Here is a 24,217-nt window from a genome sequence, read left to right on the forward strand (position 1 = left end):
CCATCTTAATGTAGTTTGTGCCAGGTAATTTCCTTTTAATTAAAAATGTCACACATGAATACAGAGCAATGATTTGGAGAGATGATGTATCAATCATTTTTTAAATTTCAACTTTTATGGCCCAATTCCCCAGTATACTCTGACTGGTTTGCCCTCACCCTGGAGCAGCTCAAGGCAGCCAAAGCATACAGGCCAGCTAGCTGTTTTGCCAAAGCAGCCAGAGTGTACATCCCACTTTCGCCCTCCTTCGTCCTGAAAATCCCCCTCCCTCATCTTCTCCCTGTTATGCAGATAGTACATGATCCTATCGGTAGCTTTTGGAATGAACTATTTAGGATTAATGGTGCTTTTTTGCCATTATTTTTCATAACTGAAACTTTATGTGTCAACTGAGGCTGGTACCTAAAATCTTCTCCTTAACGGTCACTCCCGAAGATTTAGCCTTTTTTCAAAATGGTTATTGCCTCCCATTGTTCTCAGTGGGACTGAAGTCATGAGCTACCCTCAGTTAAGAGTCCTTTTCAAAATGGCCAGTGCTTCCCACTGTTCCCAGCAAGAGTGAAGCCAAGCTGCCTTCAGGGAAGATGTTGACCAATTATGCTGGCAGCAGGCTGAGGGAAAATCTCTGAGGAGCAGCTGAAGAGAGAGAGCAGCCAAATTTGCTCAAGGGGTTCTTGTGGCCTTAGTCCCCTGAGAACAAGAGGTGGCAGTCGGGTGACCAGATGAGAGGAAGAAAATATCGGGACAGATGGGGGGGGAGAGGGGTCCGCCGGCGGAGCAAAAAAAAGCCGAGTGCTGCAGGTGGAGCAAAAAAATAAATAAATAAAATAAAATAACCAAAAACCAGCAGTGCTGCCGGCGGAGCGAAATATCGGGACAAACTGCATCCTGACCCAAGATCGGTCGGGATGCGGGAAAAAAACACCTAAATATTGGGACGGTCCTGATTTTATCGGGACGTCTGGTCACCCTAGGTGGCAGTCATTTTGAAAGTGCAGTTCTACTCTGAATTCCCTGTAGTAAAATATTCTTCAGCCTCAGCCGTAGAAGAAACTTTTGGTTTTGAGGTGTGACAGGGAAAAATGACTACTAATCCTAAATGAAAAATTCTTTATATGCCACCTACAGACAAGACTAGTGAGTTTTAACTATATGGGAAGTTTGAGACATCTGTTTCATTCCTTAAGGCCATGGGAGGAGCAGGGAGGAAGGAGGTCTGACATACTCTAGATTTCTTGAAGACCCATTTTAAAATTAATTTTAATTGCTATACTAATCAATGGATTTACTTGTAAATTCTCAGAAAATTCATTCTATGCTCAAAGAGTAAGAGCTGTAATTTTGGGAAGAATAAAGCTCTATTTTCCATACATAACAAAGAGGCTGAAGCCCTCTTTTAAGTGCACAATTCAACTCAAACTCAATGACGGATCTGCAACTGTTGCCTCCAGAACACTGCCTAGTTCAACTGAGATGCCAAGTTATATTATCCAACCCACTATGAGGCCAACATTTCCCATAACGTATGCATGAATGTGCACTGCGCACCCCATCCCAGTCCCTTCACACAGACACATTGAAGAGAAACAATTACACCCATTGGTCAAGAAACACTGAACTCTATTTGGCCAAGAGAGTAACATATACAAGAAATACATTTCCATAAAAAAATAAACTACCCTCGGACTTCAGCGGCAGGATCACCCCAACCTCCATGCTTTTTATTACCACCGAGTTCTAGAGGAGATGCCAGGACAGCATGGCAATTCTGAGCTATTGCTGTGTTACACAGTGAAAGTCTGAGCCTGGTTCTGAAATGTGAGCTGGAGGTCATTACATACAAAAATGTATGAAAAAATACGGATTTTAAATAAAGAACTATCACAATTAAGCTTTTTACAATACATTCTGGCTGAGATTTCCAAAGTAGTCTAGGAACAGAGACATCTTCCACGAAAATTTGCCTAGATTAATTTGAAAATCTCATGCCATGTGTCTTCCAAGGGCCACCCCACTCCGCTGACTCTTTCTTCAGGTAACTCCTTTCCTGGGGAGATCAGTCCAAAGTACCTAGAAATTCAAAAGGAAATTCAAAAGGGGCACAGGCAGACAGCACAGGTAGACATGAACAAACAGTGGAACCTAGTTTGCAAGCAGCCAAGGGAAGATGATGTAATTTATCAAAGCTTAACCAGATTACAAAATTCTAAGAACAAATCTCCCTGAAAGGTATTTCACTGCTGATGTTCCACTTTACTCCTCAAGTCAGTGTTTTGAATGCTGAATTTCAAATGTTACCAAGACAAGTGGCACATTTCTAGTTGGGCCATTAGCTGTTACTAAACTGAAGTCAAAACCGAAAAATCTGCAAATGATTGATTTGAATGCTCTCCCTGTCGATATGGAGACAATATCTGCAAAAAATTAAAACAAAATTAAACCAACCAGAAACTCACCTTCCAGAAAAGCAAATTCATCAATAGCTTCAATGGCATTATCTGTAAAACAAAGTGAATTGAAAACAATTGGCATAGATAAACAAATTCAAGTGCAGAGATATTTTAAACACATCAACATATGACTTTAACAATGAGTTTTTTTAAAATAGGTTTATTAATTTTGGAGACTACGGGGGAATATTTTACAATGTAATATTTGGCCTTCTTACCCAAGTCTTTCCTTTGCAGAGTTTTCCTTTTTCCTTGCTGAGCATACACATAAGCATCTTTAGCTATGGTTTCAACAAACAACTCCTGCAGGATGGAAGAGACAGATTGTTACAAGGGAAAGGTGTGACTGCAATCTGTTGTTACAAGCAGACGGGACAGTTGAGCTCTGAAGGATTAAAGGAAAAAATTACACCCTCTCCCCCTTTCGATGCTCCCTTTCCTCTGATCAGCTCTAAGAATGTTCAATGAAACCTTTAAACTAGACAATTACTGCATATCAGGGACAAGTGTTATTAGGGTGCCGGGGGGCGGCTTTAGAGGTCCCTGTGTATATCTGGAGGTGAGGGAAGGGAGTGCGAGTCCTGCTTTTCTTCTCTCTCAAAACATACACTTGAACATGCAACATACTTTTCTGTTTCTGTGAACCAGTTATCCACTTTCACGGATTACTGAGGCCCATGGTTAATATTCTTACCCCAAGACCTGCAACTTGCAAAGAGATTTCTTTGGCAACCTTGTCTTGGCTCCCAAGTATCAGCAATACTCTAGATCACAGCAAATTATGTCAAAACATGCCTTTGCCCTTAAGAGGGTGACCAATTTTAGGAAAGGACAACTCCATTCAGGGCTAATTATGACACTCGATTTGAGCTTAGCAGGCTTTGCTATCCAAAGTAAGTATTTGTCAGGGATACCAGCTACCAACTGCCCATCACTGCACCTTCTGAGTGCCAATCATATCTGCACTACTTTCAATGGACAATGAAGAATAACCTACCTATAAGTACCTCCACCTACCACCAAATGAGCTTCTTAGTTGCAGCAAGTAAATACATCCTGTACTGTGCCCTGAAGGACATGAAACTCAGGCTCTGACTGATCAGAAGAGGGAACAAATTTCACAGCTGGACACTCTCTACTGCCCAGACACCAGACCACAAGAGCACCACTGGAACGGAGATCTCGCAAGAGTAGCTCAGCTGATCTCATCAGGACACAGAGAGACAGATGGTCTTTCTAGTAACTATGATACAGGCCATTTACAGCTTCCCGATCATGACACTTGGAACTGCAACCAGAAGCAAGCTGGAATCGAGTGGAGAGCAGAGGTGTAGAGTGCTCACATCAGTCTGATGTACTAAGAAAGTGGGTTGCCACATTCTGCACTAGCTAAAGCTCCGAAGTGCTCTTCCAGGATAGCTTTGAGAACATTACAGCAATTCTGTGTCCAGGTGATAAAGGATTCCTGCAGCAAAGTCTGCAACCTCTTAGACAGCACTTATAGCCACCACTATTATCTCAATTACAACAGCCGGAGGTTGTGGAATTCTTTGACAAAGTGCAGACATGCACCTTTAACAGAGGGAGTAAACAACCTCCTACCAACTCTCCAGATTCTTCTCTGTTCCAGCATCCTTACCATCTCTTCCAGCCTTACCCAACTCATGATCATCCAGGTCCCTATCTTGGCCAAAGAAGGCAATGCAGAGGTAGCAGAACCTGTTATAGGGAGATGACAGAGCACAGGACCTTCAGCAAACTGAGCTGCTGAAGCATTTTGGGCTTCTACAATTTCCCTTAGTGGTTTCACAAACACTAAACAGCAAGCCTGTTGTGCTCTAAAAAGAGAAAGTTTGAGACAAGGTTGTAACTTACAAGGCAAGTAATAGCGAGTGGCGATTTTCTGAGCAAGGTTATAAGCACTGCTTGTTAAGGAGAGCTTTATCTTGCTCTCTTAAAAGATGCACCCACTATCCCGCTCAATGTTAGATTGGTCAGCTCCCCGCTGGCTGCCAGGAGTCCATCTGACAGGTTGTCATTACACTGTCCCCCAGCACACACAGCTTCATTCAGACATTCAGCTTCAACACTGCAAGTGTGAAACCTAGCAAATCTGCCTCAGGTCTTCTGATCTAATCAGCAAATGGAAACTTCTCATAAAACAAGCCCTTAAATGATTGCACCTTTATGGGTACATGTAAAGAGATTTTTATTCTCTTCTGCAACTTTTTCCATGGTATAGGAATGCAGAATTTTTATATGCTAGTTAGATTCAGAGGAAGCTTATCACCATTGGCCTTCAAGTCAAATTATCTGCCCTAAACCATGGTAACCTGCAACGACAATCCAGGAAGTGAGAAGAGTACAGGCTACTCTGGGGGTGGGCAAACTATAGCCTGGGGGCTGCATCTGGCCTTCCAGACGTTTTAATCCGGCTCTTGCGCTCCCACCGGGGAGCGGGGTCCGGGGGCTTGCCCTGCTCTGCACAGCTCCCAGAAGCAGTGGCATGTCCCCCCTACGGCTCCTACACGTAGGGGCAGCCAAGGGGCTCTGCACGCTGCCCCCCAGCTCCCATTGGCTGGGAACCATGGCCAATGGGAGCTGCAGGGGCAACGCCTGCGGACAGGGCAGTGCGCAGAGCCACTTGGCTGCACCTCCATGTAGGAGGCGGAGGGGGGGCATGCCGCTGCTTCTGGGAGCTGCTTGAAGTAAGCGCCGCCCGGAGCCTGCACTTCAACCCCCTGCCCCAGCCCTGATCTCTCTCCCGCTCTTAGTCCCAGCCCGAAGCACCCTCCTGCACCTCCAATCCCTCATCCTCAGTCCCACCCCATGCCCACACTACCAGCCGGAGCCCTCATCCCCCCTGCACCCCAACCCGCAATTTTGTGAGCATTCATGGCCCGCTGTACAATTTCCATACCCAGATGTGGCCCTTGGGCCAAAACGTTTGCCCACCCCTGGGCTATTCTGTCAGCTGGGAAGAATAAGTGACATTAACAAAATGAAGGACGCTAATAGACAAGATGAGTTAACAGGATAATTAGTGAGGTTAACTGTGAAAGGGAGCTGGAAGGGCCCTGGAAGAGACCATAATAAAGCCACACAAGTCTCAGCACCAATCTAAATGAAGAAGTCTCACAACCAAGACGAAAAATGGACTGACTATTGAATGAAAGCGGAAGCCAGATTATACAGTCAAAATCTCTGCAAAAAGGGCTGTCGGAGATATTGCTCCCCAATGGGAGCTAGTGACTGAATGAAACATTCTAAGAGTCCTACAGGGCAATTCATTCACATGCTCATTTTGGAGGTGGCCTAGAGCCACCCCACCCAAGCAGAATTGCTCCTGGAATTCCCCAGGACAGAGGAGTGCACACTGCACCACTCCGTGGGATGCTTCTCCTCTCTGTGTCCACACAGCTCTGATGGCAGCTGCACAAGAGGTACTGAGTCACGCCCTGCCTACTCCTCATCACCTTTGGGTTAGTTTGCCTCTAGGGGATGCTAAGAAGGAAGTTATCTTAGCTCTTGCCTACATTAACAAACTGGTCTCTTACTGCTCTGCTCCCTAACAATTCCTAACCATGTTTCTGACAACTGCCTCCTGCCTTTAATGCTCCCCCTATGCGTGGAATGACCTCCCTGGTCTGGTCTGTCAAGCTACCATTCTCTTGCCATTCAAATCCATCATAATGGCTCACTTCTTCCACAATGCCCAAGAAGGAAGTTAACAACATTAACACTTTAAAAAAAAAAAATCCCAGTCATTCCCTCTTCTGTTGTTCTCAAAGCATCCTATCTTCTCTGTCTCTCTTGTTTAAACAGTAATCTCCCTGGGGTAGAGACTGTCTGAGCTCCGTGTTCCATAAAGTGCTGAGCACACAGTCAGCAGTTAAATAATAATAAATAAGCCATAGCCTACAGCCACAGGCTTCTTGTCAGATTAATGAACATCACAAGTCAGTATCTGGGGCATTGAAAGTCCCTTCCCCTGCTTCTTGTAGGATGACAGCCTCCTCGCTGGATCACGCCCAGAGTTAACGTCAAACCTTAATCCTCCACTGCGTCTATCATCTCAGAGTCATGTTCCTCTGAGACCCAATATTGCTGCTAGTAACAGGCAAACAGTGACGGGGAAGCTGTACATCCTAAACAGGTTATTTTCAGTTTTGCTTTGCCATAAAATAAGAGGCATGGACAGAGCCCATGTTGTGGCACCATCCAAACTCTAGGAGGCTGTTGTGGGGTAGAGGCAGGAAGAGACGAAGGAGATTTTTTAAGAGAGTCTCATTTTACATTGCAACCAGAGAAGTTTACTTCAGTTTCAAATTATATATGAAAAGTTCTTCCAGGGGACAACGTTTCCCTGAAATGCAGCTGCGTGTTAGCAGGATCAGGCTCTGATCTTTGACTAAGCACCTCTTGAATACTCAAGGGTTTCAGAACAGTCTGGCATCTCTGATTTGGTCTTGTGTATGCTGAGACAGTGGAGAGAACTGTGCTAGTTCATGACAATAACTGGAAAGACTTGCTGCGAATAACTGATCACTGTCATCAATTTGCAAAATCAATCTCAATTGAAAAAGCAAAGATTCTGTACCTTAAAGCGTATTTCTCTCTACTTATTTTGAGAGGATGTTTACAATACTTGGGCATATGCTAGTAAGTGTTCTGTAGCGTTTTGTAAAAGTAAAAAAGTTTCAATAATCAGAGATCTCACTGCTGCCTATAGGTAAATCATACGTGGGAGTGACAGTTTTGTGTGTGAATTATAGAGTGCAGATTAATAACACCACCTAGCTTTTATCTAGCACTTTCAGTCAGTATGCCTCAAAGCACTTTACAAACGAGATCAGTGTCATTATCCCCATTTTACAGATGGAGAAACTGAGTCACGGAGAAGTGAAGGGATTTGCTCAAGATCATCCAGCAGGGCGTGGCTGAACTGGAGCTCAGTGGTCTGTCCACTGGGCTAGACACTGAGATTATGATGGGCTGGCTCTTTGTTGCTCCTGCATGAAAGTAAGCAATAATCTGAAATGGACAAGGATCTGGGAGTTACAGTGGGTCACAAATTGAATATGAGTCAATGTCATGATGCAGTTGTGAGAAAGGCTAATATCACTCTGGGGTATATTAACAGGAGTGTCGTATGTCAGACACAGGAGGTAACTGTCCCACTCTACTCGACACTGGTAAGGCCTCAGGCGGCGTACTGCGGCCAGGTCTGGGCACTACACGTTAGGAAAGACACGGACAAATTGGAGAGAGTCTAGAGGAGAGCTACAAAAGTGATAAAAAGTTTAGCAATCTTGTCCTATGAGGAAAGATTAAAAAAACTGGGCATGTGGGAAAAGGCTGAGAGGGGACTGACAAGAGTCTTCAAATAAAAGAACAGAGTACTTGTGGCACCTTAGAGACTAACAAATTTATTTGAGCATAAGCTTTCGTGGGCTACAGCCCACTTCTTCGGATGCATAGAATGGAACATATGCATGCATCCGAACAAGTGGGCTGTAGCTCACAAAAGCTTATGTTCAAATAAATGTGTTAGTCTTTAAGGTGCCACAAGGACTCCTGTTCTTTTTGCGGATACAGACTAATATGGCTGCTACTCTGAAACCTTCAAATAAAAGGGCTGTTATAAAGAAGACGGTGATCACTTGTTCTCTATGTCCACTGAAGGTAGGACAAGAAGTAATGGGCTTAATCTGCAGCAAGGGAGATTTAGGTAGATATTAGGAAAAACTTTCTAACTATACAGATAGTTAAGAAGTGGACTAGGCTTACAGTCATTGGAGGTTTTTAAGAACAGGCTGGACAGACACCTGCCAGGGATGGCCTAGGTTTATTCAATGGTGCCTCAGCGCAGGGGACTGAATGTGACCACCTGCATTTCTGTGATTCTAAATTCTTCAGTCTTTGAAGCACAGAGTACTTCAGCCACCAAAGAGCACGCCAGTCAGTTTCACATTGGGGCTGGAACAGGTGTTGCCTAAATGACAACAGGACCTATTGCCTGTGACCAGCGCAAGTAACTGACCTGATGCCAAATACAATACATCCAAGGGCAGCAGTGATCAGCATAGCTTCACTGAAAAGAGCTAAAAGCTGCCTGGGGCAGCCAGTTCAGAAAGGGAGGGAGAGAGGGAGGAGAGGAAAGTCCCAAACAGAAGAAATGGGGGAAGAGAGAGAGTATAACACAGGAGGAAAAGCAAAGTTCAGAAATAGGATAGACCTAGAGCCCCTCGTGGGCACCCCAGCCCCACCTCTGGGCACGCCCCCCCATGCACCCCGCTTCCCTCCATAGGCACCCCACCCCCACCTCTGGGCACGCCCCCCCATGCACCCCGCTTCCCTCCATAGGCACCCCACCCCCACCTCTGGGTGCTCCCCCCACCTGTGAGCACCCCCGGGCTGCCAGGCAGACGGAGAGGGGGGCGGCGGATCTGCGCACCCCCAGCGCCCGGCCCATCACCCCGGACGCCCCTCACCGTGGCCCGGGCCAGGACGAACACGGCCTCCTGGCTAGCCAGGCTCACGTCGGGGTCGGCTTTGACCAGCGCCTTCACCCGGGCCAGGGGCAGCCGCGCCAGGCGCAGCGGGGCCGCGCACAGCGACCCCGAGCCCGGCTCCTCCGCGGGGGGCGCGGCCCCGACTCCCGGCTCCGCCGCCGCCGCCATCCCGGACACAGGCGCCCAGTGCGCCTGCGCACCAGCCGCCCGCGCGCCCCACCGACGAGACCGCGCGTGACCTTCCCGGGAACGCGTGCGCAGTTCCCCCCTGCCTCATGATCCCCGCCCCCTCGTAAGTCTATCTATGCCCCACGTGTGCTGTCGCCCCTCCCCCTCCCCCGGCAACGTGGCGCGCAGCCCCGCCCGCTAGGCCCACGTGGCCCCGGTCGAGCCCAGAGCGCTGGGAGTCTCCGGGGCGGGGGGGGTCTTGCTGCTCATACGGCCTCCCCAGAGCCCCCCCCCCCGGCCAGAGGAAGGGGCCAGCGAGCCCAGCAACCTGCCTTCCCCCAGGGGCCAGCGCCGGGTGCGGGCGGGGCCGTGAACAGAACAGGGCGAGCCAGCGACCGAGCCATGCCCTGCTTCGGGCAGGGGCACCAGGGGCACGGGGTTCCCGCCTGGCCGTTTTGGCTAATAGCCCTTGACAGACCTGCCTCCAGGAGCTTCTCTCGTTCTTTTTGAACCCTGTAGCCACGGGCAGCGCGTGGAGCCCCACAGTGGCCCCGCCCCTGAGCCCCCATCTCCCCATGGCTGGAGGAGTCCCAGCCGGCTGGTGGCGGCGCTGGCCAAGCCCCAAGCTCCAGGGCAGGGCTGGGGAGCTGAGCCCCGGGGCACAGCCTGGGGTAGGTGCCCAGAGGGGTAGCCGTGTTCGTCGGGATGTGTAAAAAGCGACAAGGAGTCCTGAGTGGTGTTTCACCCAGGAAAGCTCATGCTCCAATACGGCTGTTAGTCTATAAGGTGCCACAGGACCCCTTGTCGCTTTTTAGCCTAGGTTAGGGGAGGCTTAGCCTTCCCTGGCCTATGGCACCCGGCGCCCCTGCCTTTAGCCTTCGCCACATTCCCTGGCAACGGGCCACAGGATGACTGTGCATTGTGTGAAGTAGGTTTGTTTTAAACCTGCTGCCTATTCATTTCATTGGGTGGCCCCTAGTTCTTGTGTTATGTGAAGGGGTAAATAACACTTCGCTATTCACTTTCTCCAGCCCAGTCATGATTTCATAGACCCCTTTCATAGCACCACTTCGTCATCTGTTTTCTAGGATGAAGAATCCCAGTCTTCTTAACCTCTCCTCATACGGAAGCTGTTCCATCCATCCAATCATTTTTGTTGCCCTTCTCTGTACGTTTTCTAATTCTATTTTTTTTCAGATGGGGCGACCAGAACTGCCTGCAGTGTTCAAAGTGTGGGTGTACCATGGAGTTATGTAGTAGCATTATGAGAGTTATTTAGCCCTTTCCTCATGGGCGGCAGATGGAGCCCACTTTGGGGAGGCTTGCCCCTGGCTCCGCCCCTTCCATCCACCCCCCCCTTCCATCCACCCCCCTCTGTGGCCGGAGCCCCGAGCCTCCATCCCTCCCTCCGCGGCCTGAGACTCCCCTGCCACGGCCCCAAGCCCTGAGATCTCCTCCCCCTGCAGCCCAAGCCCCCTTGCCCCTGCTAGAGTCCTGAGCCCCCCTGATCCACCTCTGTGGCTGGAGCCCTGAGACCCCCTGCTCCTCCCCCACGGCCGGAGCCCTGAGACTCCCTGCCCCGCCCTCTGCAGCCCAAGCCCCGAGACCCCTCTGCCCCTCCCTCCAGAGCCCCAAGCCCCCCTCCCCCTGTAACCCAAGACCCCCTGGCCCCCTCCATGGCCAGAGCCCTTAGACCCCCTGCCCCTCCCGGTCATCACAACCCAACTCTCTATACTTCTAATAACTGAAGCCCCCATTACTGTCTCCTGTTTCTTCCTAACAACAGGGTGCCCTCCCACAGAGGGGTGTCCTCAGTGCACAAGGATACCATGACAACATCGGGAAGAAGGGTCCCAACTATGGGATCGTTTCCCTGTGTTCCAGCTTGATGTTCTCCTTCCCCGAGACTTTCATCCTCCCCAACAGCCCAGAGGCTGCCAAACTGGGGCTCGGCCTGCTCTGCTGTGTCCCGGAAAGTCTGGTCTGTCTCCCTGAGCTCCTCCAGTTCAGCCACTCTGGTCTCCAGAGCCCATAGTCAGCCTCTCAGGGCTAGGAGCTGCATGCACCAAATGCACACATATACTACCTGCCCACAAGGCAGATAATCGTATATGCTCCATTCAGTGCAATAAATTGGATCCCCCCACCCTGCTTCTGTCATCTGCTTGCATTATTTTGACTCTTGCAGGGTTTTTGTTCGTTTGTTTGTTCTTTGTTTTTCAGGGGGTTATTGGCCTACGTTTAGACTGTTTGTTAGATGTATCTGGCTCTCACGCTCCCTCTAAATTCCCTTGAAAAACTCCCATTTGCTGCCCCACTGATCACGTAGGAGCTGACTTTTTAAACCCCTCTTCTTCCTGAGTTAGCCCCATCCCTTATCAAGGGTTTGTAAAGGGAATAGGGATCAAAGGATGCCAGGCTAGCTAGGGTAGTATTGTCTGCATTTTACAGCAGGGGAAACTGAAGCACAGATGGATTAAGTGACTTGGCCAAGGTCACATGGGAAATCTGTGGTAGAGCAGGGAATTATACCCTGAGCTCCCGAGTCCTAAAGTCTCTGGGTCTGTCTACACAGCAGTTTGGAGTGAGTGGGAGTGAGCCCACTAGCCAGGGTTTGACAGGCTCGTGCTGCTGATGCGCTTTTGAAGTTGTGGCTCGGGCTGGCGCTTGGGCTCTGACACTTAGGGAGTGGGGTGGGTTTCAGAGCCCGAGATCCAGCCTGAGGTGCAACTTCAGCGCGCTGTCTGCACTGCTATTTCTAGAATGCTAGCATGAGCCCCACGAGCCCAGGTCTGTTGACCCAGATGGGGAGGCTTGTTTCTACTTGCTCCGAAGTGTAGACATACCCTTAACCCCAGCCCATCCTCTTCCTAAAGTTCACGGGGTGTTCTCTGCCTAGAGCTCAGAAAAGCAGACCAGGGCTTGCCTCCTGCCTTGGAAGCCCATTCATTCCCTACCCTCTTGCACCCTGCCTCTGAGACCCAGCAAAACTGGCCACTGGCCACCCCGCAACAAGAAGAATGGTCTTAGTGCTGACCATAGCTGATTATTACTAACATGTTTAGAGAGCCATTTTACACACAATTCGTGTATTTTGCTGTTATTTTATCATTTTTCTTAGCTTATTCTAACATGGCACCACTGTCCAGACTACAGGCCGGGGTGGGGCACCTTCGAGAGCTCTAATGTGCCCAAGTGAAAAAAAAGCTGGCATTTTAACCAGCAAGGTGGTACAGCCACCAGCCAGGTGGCAACTGCCCTGCTCCACAACTCTCCATAAGCCTTCCCAGTTCCCATCCTCCACTTTTGGCACCTTTCCAACCTCTCACTGTTACTAGAACCCCCAATACAGTGCTAGGTCACCCACACAGCACATGTTATTTGTTTCCCAAATGTCAGTTAACGTGTCCAACCGCCCAGAGGCAGGGCAGTACTGTTACTCCCCTCCCCCTTTTGCACAGAGAACTGAGGCTCAGTGAGATTAAGATCAGAAGCAGGTACCAGTTGCAGCAGATCTGTTTTAAATGTCTCAGCCAATAGGAAGTCTCTGGTAAGCCAGGGACAGAGCCCAGATTTCAAGAGGAGCAGGTGTATGAAGCTACTTCCTTGATCACAAGACCATTCCTTTCCTTCCTTTTCCTTGTTCATTGCACTGACATTATTCATAGGTAGCTATTTGCTGTCAGCAGTGGGTCTCAGTGCTTCTGAGAAGTGGGTATGCAGCCGGGTAGCTCTACTGTGCACCCAAGGGGGCCTGTGGGAAAGAGTTGTTTTGCTATGGGTGAGTCTTTGATTCTGCTCCAAGCTGTCAGGTACTTGACCTACCTGTTCGCAGAACAATCTGACTTTTTGGGTAGGTTTTAGAAGATGCAAATCTGCATTTGCAAATCTGTTTTTAAGCAGAACTGACAAATTTGCTTTAACTGAACTGACAGAAAAAAAAAGTCCTGATGTGGAACCATACTGTCCCTTCATGGATCAGCAGCAAGGTTTAAATACAGGCCCTCAGATTTACATCACAACCAGATACCCTTTCAGCTGGCATACACTTTGCTTGTGAGCTACGCTCGACAGCAGTACAAAGCAGTTGGAATCAGGACTCCTGGGTTCTGTTCCTGGCTATGGGAGGGGAATGAGGTCTGGTGTTTAGAACAGTGGATGAAAACAAGGCCTAGCACATTCATTTCAAAAGGCAGGGTAGCTATGTGGAGGAGACTGGAGTCTGCCATATTTAAGACCTTCCAGGCTGGGACTCCGGATACCTGAGTTCTGTCCCTGGGTGACTCTGGGAAGTCGCTTTATGTTTCTCCATCTGTAACAAGGGTACTGATACTGGCCTCCTTTGGAAAGTGCTTTGAGAGTGACTGTGTTACCATCCCACTCAGGAACAACTCCCCACCCTGACAACACAGTTGCTGATCACAAATGCCTTGTGCTCTGCAAATCTCACGATCCTCTGAGGAGCAGGAGCAGGAGCAGTGCGGTCAGTTTGGCCATTGTAAAACTATACGACTAACTAACAAAACTTGCCCAGACAGTCACTCACAGGAGCGCAACCATCTTACTGTAGTATAAAGAGAGAACCTGAGACGTGAGGCACGCTGTAAGGGGCCTGGCGTGAAGCCTAAGGCCTGAACTAAAGTCAGGCCCCGCTGATATAAAACAAAGTTAGCAAGAGTCAGGCTATGAGCAAAAGTCGGGCCCTGTTATAAAACAGATGCCTGCTTGCAGGTGCACTGTCGGCACAGGAACTTGGCAACAACATGGCTTGCGTTCCAAAAACACAAGCATTCTTAGGCACTAGATATTCACATAAACACATTCCAGAAGGGAGGTACCAGGACACCCTGATACAAGGTTATGGTATAAACACACTCCCCAAAGATAATACAGGACACACAGACCCCTCCTAAAGAGATGGTAGGATGACAGGGTGATGGCTGGAGATGTTTTGATCGAGCCAACATGTACAAGGAAAAGGATGGGAACTAATCACATCAGAGGGGCAATATGTAACTTGGTTGTATCAGCATAAAAAAGGGGCCACAGAGGGGGTGTCTTTGTCTGGCCTAGCAGGGAGTGGAAGGTCCTGCCCCTCGCTGAGCGGAGTCCATTGTCATGGGCATACATGTATTAGTGGCCCTGTAGAGGCTGCCAGGTGTTAGTACTGTGCTTTGTCTCCAAGAAACCTGGCCGAGCGTCTTCGCTACTGAACCAAGTCTGTGGCCTTCTTGGGCAGTTCAATCAAGGTCTGCTGTACGGGCTGTCTGCACAGAGCCAGGGCCGGCTCTAGCGTTTTTGCCACCCCAAGCAGGAAAAAAAAAAAAAAGCTGCGATTGCAAGCGGCGGCAGCTCTACCGCCGCTTCATTCTACGGCGGCAATTCGGCGGCAGGTCCTTCGCTCCGAGAGGGAGTGACGGCCCCGCCGCCGAACGGCCACCGGCCTCCCCCCTCTTCATTGACAGCCCCAGGCACCTGCTTGCTAGGCTGGTGCCTGGAGCCGGCCCTGCACAGAGCTGGTGCAGCACGCAGAGAGAGCACACGCAGCCAACAACCAATAACACGGACTTCAACTTCAAATCAAGATAGATACAGTTCTTACGTCCAAATGAGAGCTAAGGGAAGAGCTGGGGTTTGGGTTTGGTAGCTGAACTGAAAAATCCAGAAAAAATGACATAATTCAGGTCAAATGAAACACTGTGAATGTTGGCTTGAAAGAAATGCCAACATTTTCTACAGAAGTTTCAAAGTGGTTTGTTTTGAAAATGTCAACACGAAACATGCTGACATTTGCAATTTTGGGTTTTGGGGTTTTTTTCAGACAAACTATTTGCCAAAGTTGACCCAAATTTGCAAATAATTTTGGACCCTGAAAGATGCATTTTTTGGATGAAATTTCTATTTGCCAGAAAAAAATTGTCCAGCTCTACTCCAACCAAGGCTGTGTAGCTACGCCCAGCTCAGCGTTAGCAGGACACGGTGCTACCACTCTGGCACTGACTGAAGGTAGGTCAGAAAGAGCTGCTCCTCCGCCCCTCGCTGCTTGTCATACAGACCACAACGACTTCCTGAAGTCAGACAGTCGCTTGCTACGCACCTGGCAAAAGCCTTTGGTTTCAAGATGCAGTAAAGGCAGAGGGTGACCACGCTACATACAAATGCTGGATCCCAACCTCCTACAGGCAATTCTGCGTGAGGACATTTGACTCTCCATGGAGAGAGGGGGAGAGAAGCAAGTGCCTGGTGACAGAAAATGGTGAGTAATTTACCGTGTCTCAGTTGTTCACACCTGGTCTGTGACGAACACAAGGGGAGGAGAACAGGGCACAGGTAGTGGGGCAGGATCCCTCCATAGCACTAGGAAAGATGGAGTGTCTTACTTATTGCCCTGTCGTTGCAAGCTGGTTACCAGCCAGACTCAGCAAGAGCGACACAGGGTGGTGAACCTTGCTCTGGGTCAGAGGAGCAGCAAAAAGCACTGTGCAGGACATCCCCATGGACAATAGGACTTTTGCACTTGTCCAATGTGGTGCATAAAGAACCACCAAAGGATCTCAGATTGCTTTGCAGTGTGAGATGTAAACCAAACGGGGATCACTTCACTCAGCACTGAAATACAGCCACCTCAGGGTCAAACCCAGAAGCTGGATAGAGGCACACAGCAACACTAAACAAACTAGGTCAAGATGTGATGTCTTTTTCAAAGCTACCCTCTAGTTCAATCACAAGCTGTTGGGCTCGATGCAGGAATCACAGGGCAAAACTGGCTTGTGCAGGGGGGCAGACTAGGAAAGCAGAGAAGATTACTGTACGTGAGTGACACAAAAGAGGAGTTTAGGGAGGTAGAATACAACAACTTGAGTTGGAATTTGGTCAGGATATGGGGGTATCAGCAGCTTTAGTTCACAACTAGACTTTTTTTTTCCATCCTTTTTTTTTTTTTTTTTTTTTTGAGTTCATGAAATGGCTGCAAAATGAACATTGGCGTGGTTCAAAAAGCAATTCTGGGTCAAATATTTGCACTTGTGAATCGTGAAAAAGCTGTTTTATACCGTTGCTGCTTCAGAAGCCATCTGGCCTTTTGGGTAGTCCAGGCTTGGAGGACAAATGCCACATTTTGTCTCCATCTGTGCTACTGCTGGCCGGTAACAATATTCATCTTGCAACTGCTGGGGATAGTGGCTACTTCCGTGCCTGCTCCCCTTGATGTCAAAGGAAGCTGGGGTGCTCCCGCCTTTGAAGATCAGGCTACTCATATAGGTGCCTACATTTAAGCACCCAAGTTTTAAAATGTTGCCTTTAACTTCTTTGTGTCCAATCCCTCATCTGTAAAAGGAAATCACGTACAAGTACAAAGTACAATTTAAGTCTGGGAGTGCAGGGGGAAGAGACAGATCCAGTGACTTTGAGAGAGCAAATCCAAACATGCTGATTAACTGTTTTGTAAAGGGACAAAATCAGCATTGCATGGTCTGGGAAATGACTGGTGGGCAGCTCACGAGATCACCCCTTTGTGGGGATGCGGTCCATGCTATACAAAATTTACAACTACAAGCTTTACAAAATTCCAACTACATTATACCCGCTGCTCTCCCGACATGCACTAGTTTGGCAGTGCTAGCCCAAAAGCAGTCAAAGGCCCTTTTCTTTGCAGCCATTCCCCGGGGATTTCCAACACAGAGATTTCTAGGCCATTTGGGCACCTCTGAAATGCTGTTGTAGGGGCCAGTCCCTCGCTGGTGCAGTTACCAGCCTGCCCCACTTCACAGTGTGTGCTCAGCACAATAGGAACCGCACAGGAAACTCTCCGGGCACTGCTCTGAAAAGCATGGGGAGCTCCTCCCACACAAATACAGAACTCACTCTCCCAGATGGCGGTGACAGCAACAGCAAGGAGATGAGCAGAGGCATGCAACTGGGACTGCCTCTGCCTGCAGCTGCAGCGCTCACTAGTGGGGCCGTGGGTCCCAAAGGGCAGCCTCAGTTGGCACCCTTGAATCAGGCTATTGCACTCATAGCAACAGGTGCAAATGGCATTTGGGTAAGGTTACCATATTCAAACATTTAAAAAAGAGGACACCCCACAGGGCCCCGCCCCAACTCCGCCCCTTCCCCGCCCCCATTCCAACCCCTTCCCCAAAGTCCCTGCCCCAACTCTGCCCCCTCCTCTGAGCACCCTGCATTCCTCCTCCTCCCTCCCTCTCTGATCTTGGTTGGGGGTTGCTAAGTGCTTCCCTGCTCCCCACTCGCCCTGCAGCCTCTGCACCCCCCCCACCTGCCCTGCTCCCCGGCTCACCCGGCAGAGGGAGAGCTGCGGGCTCCACGTGGACCCAAACACTGTGCCGCGGTGCTCTGCGGGGGAGGAGGGAGCGGGGGAGGGGGAGGGACTCTGGCTGCTAGAGGACCCAGTGGCTGCGAGCGGCTTTCAATCAGGCCCAACCGTCCAATCAGCCGCGCCGCACTCTGCATGGGGGGAAGGGGGAAATCCCGGACATTTCTACTTTATTAGCAATCCCCCCCGGACGGCCATTTAAAGCTGAAAAAGCCGGACATGTCCGGGGAAACCCGGATGGATGGTAACCCTAATTTGCGCCTGCCAGGCTTTGCAAAGAAAAGGGCAACTGGGGTACAAGTGAGCTGCCAAACTTTGTGCCTGCTAGAGCCATGGCCAGTCAGCTGCCCCCAGGAGGGAATTTTTCAAAGGGGTGTGTGACCCAAAGGATGCACCTAAGAGCAAGCCGGTTTTAGGGCACAAATACTTTGCACCGGAAATTGCACTTGTAATAGGGTGCAGCCAACACCAGCAACTCTGCATTACCGGTCAAGAGAGGCCCAGCCACGCAGCAGCCAGCGCCCCAGGCACCAGCGGGCTCTCCGTTCACACAGCGGCCAGGCTGACAGGTTCCCTGGGAATCGCTTTGCAGCGAGATGGTCTCACTTCTCAGATCCCAGAGGGATGAGGAGCAGGATGGAGAGGGAATGCGGCTGTCTCCTGCCTCCCCTCATTTTTAGGGTTACCATATTTTGAGTGTCCAAAAAGAGGACACTCCACAGGGCCCCGGCCCTGCCCCCAGCCCCGCCCCCGCCCCAACTCCACCCCTTCCCCAAAGTCCCCGCCCCAACTCTGCCCCCTCCCCTGCTTCCCGCGAACATTTGATTCGCGGGAAGCCTGAAGCAGGCAGCAGGTAAGCTGGGGCGGGTGGGGGGAGGAGGCGCGGCCCAGTCTGCCCCCCCAACCGAGCGGCTCCCTCCGGCGGCCGGCCCCGGCCCCAGCGTCTCCAGCCTGGCTCGGCTCGGGCCCTGGGGTGCCGGCCCCGGCCCGGCCCCCGGCCCAGCACCCAGCGGAGCTGGCCTCTCCCTATTTTCCCAGACATGTTCGGCTTTTTGGGATTTCCCCCCGGACGGGGATTTGAGGCCCAAAAAGCTGGACATGTCCGGGAAAATCTGGACGTATGGTAACCCTACTCATTTTGGTGTTGACTTTGATTGGGCTTGGGAGCAGGACTAGGCCCTTTGCTCCCCTCCTAGCCCTGTGCAGTGTTTGGATACTAAATTCTACTTTTCACTATGTTGGTGCCAATATGAAGTAACCCTATGGGGCCAGAGTGTCCCTCCCATTGGAACCCCTTGGGAGGGCACCGAGGGACAAGGAACAGGGGAGAAAAACTCCCCAAGAGTGACCCATGGAGCTTCTCCAGGTTGTTCTGTTGGGGGCCGGGTGCTTATCTTTGCCTCCATCCCCAGAACAAGCAGGAGGTTCAGCCCTGAGATCATTCAGCCAGTGCCATCAGCATCGGGGCCCCATGGCTTCACAGCCGCTGCAGGGCCCCTTTGGCTGTTTGGACTGTAGGCTCTTTCCCTCCGGTTATGTGCAGAATCTTTCATAATGGGACCGCTACCTGTTACTATAATATAAAGAATAAATTAAGGTATCCTATCTCCTAGAACTGGAAGGGACTCTGAAAGGTCATCAAGTCCAGCCCCCTGCCTTCACTAGCAGGACCAAGTACTGATTTTGCCCCAGATCCCTAAGTGGCCCCCTCAAGGATTGAGCTCACAACTCAGGGTTTAGGAGGCTAATGCTCAAACCACTGAGCTATTCCATCCATCATTTGACAGGTGGGATGTGAAATGTTTGTGGTTTTGATTAATTTTACTCCATGGACATTTTCAGGTTGATTGCCTAGAACTGTCCTGAATGATCCTCAGACACATGAAAATTAACATTGTCTACTCTGTCCTAGGAAGGAGAACGTGTTAAACGCCTACGGGCCAAGTTCCAAGAGAACAGGCAAAAATTCCCTGAAACAAGCAACAGGCCAGGGATTCAGCTTGCAGACTCACTTGCAAAGGAGGAGACACACGCACTTAAACCTGGATCTGAGAGGGACCAATCTACTAAATTACCCAAAGCCAAGAGGATGGGTTTGAAAAATGCTCCTTTCTCTCAGGATGACGTTCCAGGCTTGGGGCCCCTTTGTGAAGACCCCGCCTGGATGGCTAACTCCAAGGATAGAAATGCTATGGAATCCAGCCTCCACCCAGCCGGTCTGCAAACAGGAATACAAGAGGCACCCCCTGAACAAAAGGGCACAAGGAGGAATTCAAACCTTCCTCAGAGAAGCCAGACTCAGCAGACCTGGCCACTGATCAAGCATGCTAGGAATCAAGGAGTAAATGCTGGTGCCCCCCTGGTTCCTGCCAAAGGAACAGCCATCCCATCCCTACTGGACACTCCAAGAAGTGTATCAGAGAAATGGCAACCTAAGTTTCCCAAGAGAAAGCCGCTGCCACATGCAACCGCACTGGGACTCAAGCCAATGAAACCCCAGCGCCCTCCGGAGGTGGATCTAGAGAGGTTCTGGAAGGCTGCTGCTATCAGAGCACATGCTTATCCTGCACCAGAGCCAGTGAGAGGCATGAGGCATGGTATGTCCAGGAGTGTTACATGAGAATCCCCAGGCAGCTAGAGGAGAGCTGTCCTACAGGACGGGGAGTCAATAGTGCAGGAAGGAAAAGCTGCTGAATTAGGATCTGGAATTCTTGTGAGTGGAAGTGTTGAGACTTTAGGGGAAGACGAGGTTCTGGCAAAGAGGAGGAGGATTTTATAAACGTAAGAGGATGGGAGAAGAACTAGAGAGGAAGTTGATCCATTAATAAATGAGGAGATGGAGGAAATTAATGAGGACTCAGAAATGACTGAGATGCTGAGCTTGTTTTTGTTTGTTTGTTTATTTTTTAAATCTGCCTGTAGTGAAAGAAAGACCAGAGCGGTGCCTAGTAAGGAAGTGATGGAGATCTCCTCCACTGAGCTGGAGAGAGCTGCTTATGCACTGGTTGGCTTAAAGAACAGGAGTACTTGTGGCACCTTAGAGACTAACTAAATTTGTTAGTCTCTAAGGTGCCACAAGTACTCCTGTTCTTTTTGCGGATACAGACTAACACAGCTGCTGTTCTGAAATCTGGTTGGCTTAGGGAACTAAGGAACTTCTCTGTAGCTGGCAGTAACTCAGCGGGAACAATCTCTCCCCATGCAGCCCTGTATGCTCTCGATACTTTTGTGGAGTGGGTGGAATTGCGAAGGGTATTCGGAGCCAGCAGGAGCATCCAAGTGGGGCCCAGACAGTTGTCATGTTCCTGCTTTTTGTGTCCAACCTGAATTGCCACAAGCCACCTTTGGTATTAATGACTGCAAAGATTTTTGTGTTGGCTTGATGTGACAACACTCCTCCCCTGGTAGGCAGGGAATAGCGCTCTGCTGAGGTCCTCAGGGTCTAAGCAACTTGCATAAGATCACTGCCCTGCTGATCCCAGCTCTTTTCACAACGCCCTCGTTCCACAAGCTGGCTGGGGTCTTTGTTGTTCTTTGCGCTGCTCTGAAGGATGGACGTTGGGCCCTTCAGCCAGTTCGTGCTCCACTGTCTTAAACCTGAGGCAGGAGCACCAGAGCCTGTGTAGAAGTGGTGGTGGCACTGGTGCCAGAGCTGTGGCCTTGTCCCCTGCCCCCCTCTTCCCTCAGGGCCCTGCCCCCTGGCCAGGCCAGAAGCCAGAGCCTGGCCATGGCAAGGGCCACCCAGGGAGCCAGAGGAACTGTGGGAAGCCCTGAATGCGCCACCTGCGCTGGGCAGGGGACTGGGGGTACCCGAGAGCAGACCCAGCCCCTGTCTCCACCTCTCAAGGTGTGCCACCCAGCTTATCAGCTCTCCTGCCACACCTCCACGCCTGCCCAAGGCTGCTACACCCATGTTAAAAAGTGGACAGGCATGGCCCTCCCACTTTTAAAAGTGCATTAGTCATGGCCTCCAACCCCCCCATTCTGGCACCCCTGACTTGGGGCCCTCCTCCAAACAGCTCTCTGCTGGTCTCAGGTACTTTGGGCCTCCACTGCTGTAACATCTGAGCACATCATAATCATTCGTGTATTTATCCTCACTACATCCCCTGGGGCAGGGCAGTGCTGTTATAGCCCTTGTACTGATGGGGAAGATAAGCAAAGAGAGAGGGAGTGAGTTATGCAAGATCACACAGACCCTGTGTGGGGGAAGCAGGGAATCAAACCCTGTTCTTAGGAGTAGTAAGGAGGTGCCCCTAAATGCTGAGCTATCCTGATCATCAGGCAAGAGCCTAACTCCATAATATAATCCTGGTGTCAGCCACGCTCGTCTCCTGCATCAGTTGTAGTGCAGTCCTGGTGCATTTTCACTCTGAGATGTCTTGCAGACAGGTTCCCCATCACTGTAATTAGAATCTTTTCCTTACAGGCTTCAGCTGAAACAAGTGGTTCCTGTAACCCTTTTACCACTTCAAAGTTAAGCCCGTAATTGTAATTCATACATGTACAGCTCACTGATAAGAATCATCACATAACCTTAGTTTGACTTCACACTGTTGCAAAGCTGGGTTTGCCTCTTGTCAGTAATTGGTGCAGCTATTAGGTCACAAGACAGTCCTTTTTGAGACAGAATTTCCATACCTGGCTGCTTGCCAGGACCCACGCGTCGCTGTTTTCCTGGTGTTCTATCTGCACCGATAATACTGACTACGGATACGTCAGGTGTGCTGGTCTCTTTTGCCTTCATCCAAATGGACCTTGTTCTGATACCTGTGCAGTCAGTTGGACACATCTCTCTGCCCACACACGCTGGCTAGCGCACAACAATGATACACAGTAATCTCAATACACAATAGTTTCTGCATTGTCCTCTCTTCCTGCTGTTTGTCGTTTCTTTGCTGTGCAGGTGTCCCCCCCCCATTACTGGTTTTGCCTCGGTTGGGCTGAATTCATTTTTCAGACACAAATCTATAACGTAGAGAATCTAGCTTGGCCTCTCCTCACATCCGAGCCCTGGCATCTGCATCTCTTGTGTCCAGTGCCATGTCGTCTTGTATCAGTATACCATGCAATGGCCAGACATGCCTGTGAGCTGATCCCTGGGTTCGGAGTGTCCCTGAGCTAAGTGCATTCATACAGCACGTTCCTGGATGGCTGGAAGAGCTTCTCCTGTGCTTCCAGGGGCTCTGTAACCGCCTGCTGCTGTGCTCCAGACAGCATGAGAAGCTGGTAAATATGGGAACAGTCTGTTCACTGCAATCCTTACCTAAGGAGTGCCCTTGTCCAGTTCACTTGCAACTTCACAGGCTTCCCATTGTGGCTGAAGAAATGCCTGGCTTGCCCTCTAAGGGAAGGGAACTGGATTTATTTCCGATCACTCAAGCTTCCTCACAGCAAGTCCAGCCCTCTCTGCCTTCATGGGGTCTTTGGGCTGGAAGCTGATTTGTTCTTTACTTGGGGGGGGTCTAAAAACACTTAAATTGTCCCAGCCTTTCTGACTCCACGTTTCAGCAAAGGCATTTCAAACAGCAATGCTACTGTCCTCTGGACAGCCACTAGGGGGCGCCAGACCCGGGAACTCAATGCCCGGTCTGGGAGCTGGGGACCCAGGTGTGTGAGGGTCTGGCGGGGGAAGGGAGTCAGTCCAGGGGAGCGCTGGATATAGGAAGGGGGTCAGTCCAGGGCCGTTAGGGAGCTGGGCCTGGGGAGGGTCCATTTCTGGACAATGGAAGGGAGAGAGCTGCTGCTCACAAACAGGGAAGAACTAGTAGGGGAAGCAAAAGTGGATGGGAACCTGGGAGGCAGTGACCATGAGATGGTCGAGTTCAGGATCCTGACACAAGGAAGAAAGGAGAGCAGCAGAATATGGACCCTGGACTTCAGAAAAGCAGACTTTGACTCCCTCAGGGAACAGATGGGCAGGATCCCCTGGGAGAATAACATGAAGGGCAAAGGGGTCCAGGAGAGCTGGCTGTATTTTAAAGAATCCTTATTGAGGTTGCAGGAACAAACCATCCCGATGTGTAGAAAGAATAGTAAATATGGCAGGCGACCAGCTTGGCTAAACAGTGAAATCCTTGCTGATCTTAAACGCAAAAAAGAGGCTTATAAGAAGTGGAAGATTGGACAAATGACCAGGGAGGAGTATAAAAATATTGCTCAGGCGTGCAGGAGTGAAATCAGGAAGGCCAAATCACACTTGGAGTTGCAGTTAGCAAGAGATGTTAAGAGTAACAAGAAGGGTTTCTTCAGGTATGTTAGCAACAAGAAGAAAATCAAGGAAAGTGTGGGCCCCTTACTGAATGAGGGAGGCAACCTAGTGACCGAGGATGTGGAAAAAGCTAATGTACTCAATGATTTTTTTGCCTCTGTCTTCACGCACAAGGTCAGCTCCCAGATTGCTGCACTGGGCAGTACAGCATGGGGAGAAGGTGACCAGCCCTCTGTGGAGAAAGAAGTGGTTCGGGACTATTTAGAAAAACTGGACGTGCACAAGTCCATGGGGCCGGATACGCTGCATCCGAGGGTGCTAAAGGAGTTGGCGGGTGAGATTGCAGAGCCATTAGCCATTATTTTTGAAAACTCATGGCGATTAGGGGAGGTCCCAGATGACTGGAAAAAGGCTAATGTAGTGCCCATCTTTAAAAAAGGGAAGAAGGAGGATCCGGGGAACTACAGGCCAGTCAGCCTCACCTCAGTCCCTGGAAAAATTATGGAGCAGGTCCTCAAGGAATCAATTATGAAACATTTAG

General features: G+C 50.0%; 2 protein-coding genes across 2 annotated transcripts in view; one reads left to right on the forward strand and one right to left on the reverse strand.

The window, feature by feature from the left end:
* Positions 1-1,603: 1,603 nt before the first annotated feature.
* Positions 1,604-9,166, reverse strand: POLE4 (DNA polymerase epsilon 4, accessory subunit). Its single transcript, XM_054013830.1, has 4 exons — positions 8,945-9,166; positions 2,669-2,753; positions 2,457-2,498; positions 1,604-2,070 (listed from the first exon to the last, which is right to left on the reverse strand). Exons 1-4 carry the CDS (start codon positions 9,131-9,133, stop codon positions 2,057-2,059), a joined length of 330 nt encoding a protein of 109 aa, XP_053869805.1. The 5' UTR covers positions 9,134-9,166; the 3' UTR covers positions 1,604-2,056.
* Positions 9,167-15,284: 6,118 nt separating this feature from the next.
* Positions 15,285-24,217, forward strand: part of PRAM1 (PML-RARA regulated adaptor molecule 1) — a 32,064-nt gene continuing 23,131 nt past the window's right edge. Inside the window, exons 1-2 of the mRNA XM_054013924.1 lie at positions 15,285-15,389; positions 19,378-20,062. Coding sequence (XP_053869899.1) covers positions 15,387-15,389; positions 19,378-20,062 — 688 coding nt within the window. The 5' untranslated portion in view covers positions 15,285-15,386. The remainder of the gene's footprint in view (positions 15,390-19,377; positions 20,063-24,217) is intronic.

This window comes from Malaclemys terrapin, chromosome 24 (genome assembly GCF_027887155.1).
Source record: "Malaclemys terrapin pileata isolate rMalTer1 chromosome 24, rMalTer1.hap1, whole genome shotgun sequence".
Taxonomy (NCBI): Eukaryota; Metazoa; Chordata; order Testudines; family Emydidae; genus Malaclemys; species Malaclemys terrapin.

Coding starts and splice junctions, on each gene's coding strand:
- POLE4 (XM_054013830.1), bottom strand. CDS start 9,133: ATGGCGGCGGCGGCGGAGCCGGGAGTCGGGGCCGCGCCCCCCGCGGAG. Junction 2,754..8,944: donor TCGTCCTGGCCCGGGCCACG/GTGAGGGGCGTC, acceptor TCCATCCTGCAG/GAGTTGTTTGTTGAAACCAT. Junction 2,499..2,668: donor TCTGCAAAGGAAAGACTTGG/GTAAGAAGGCCA, acceptor TTTGTTTTACAG/ATAATGCCATTGAAGCTATT.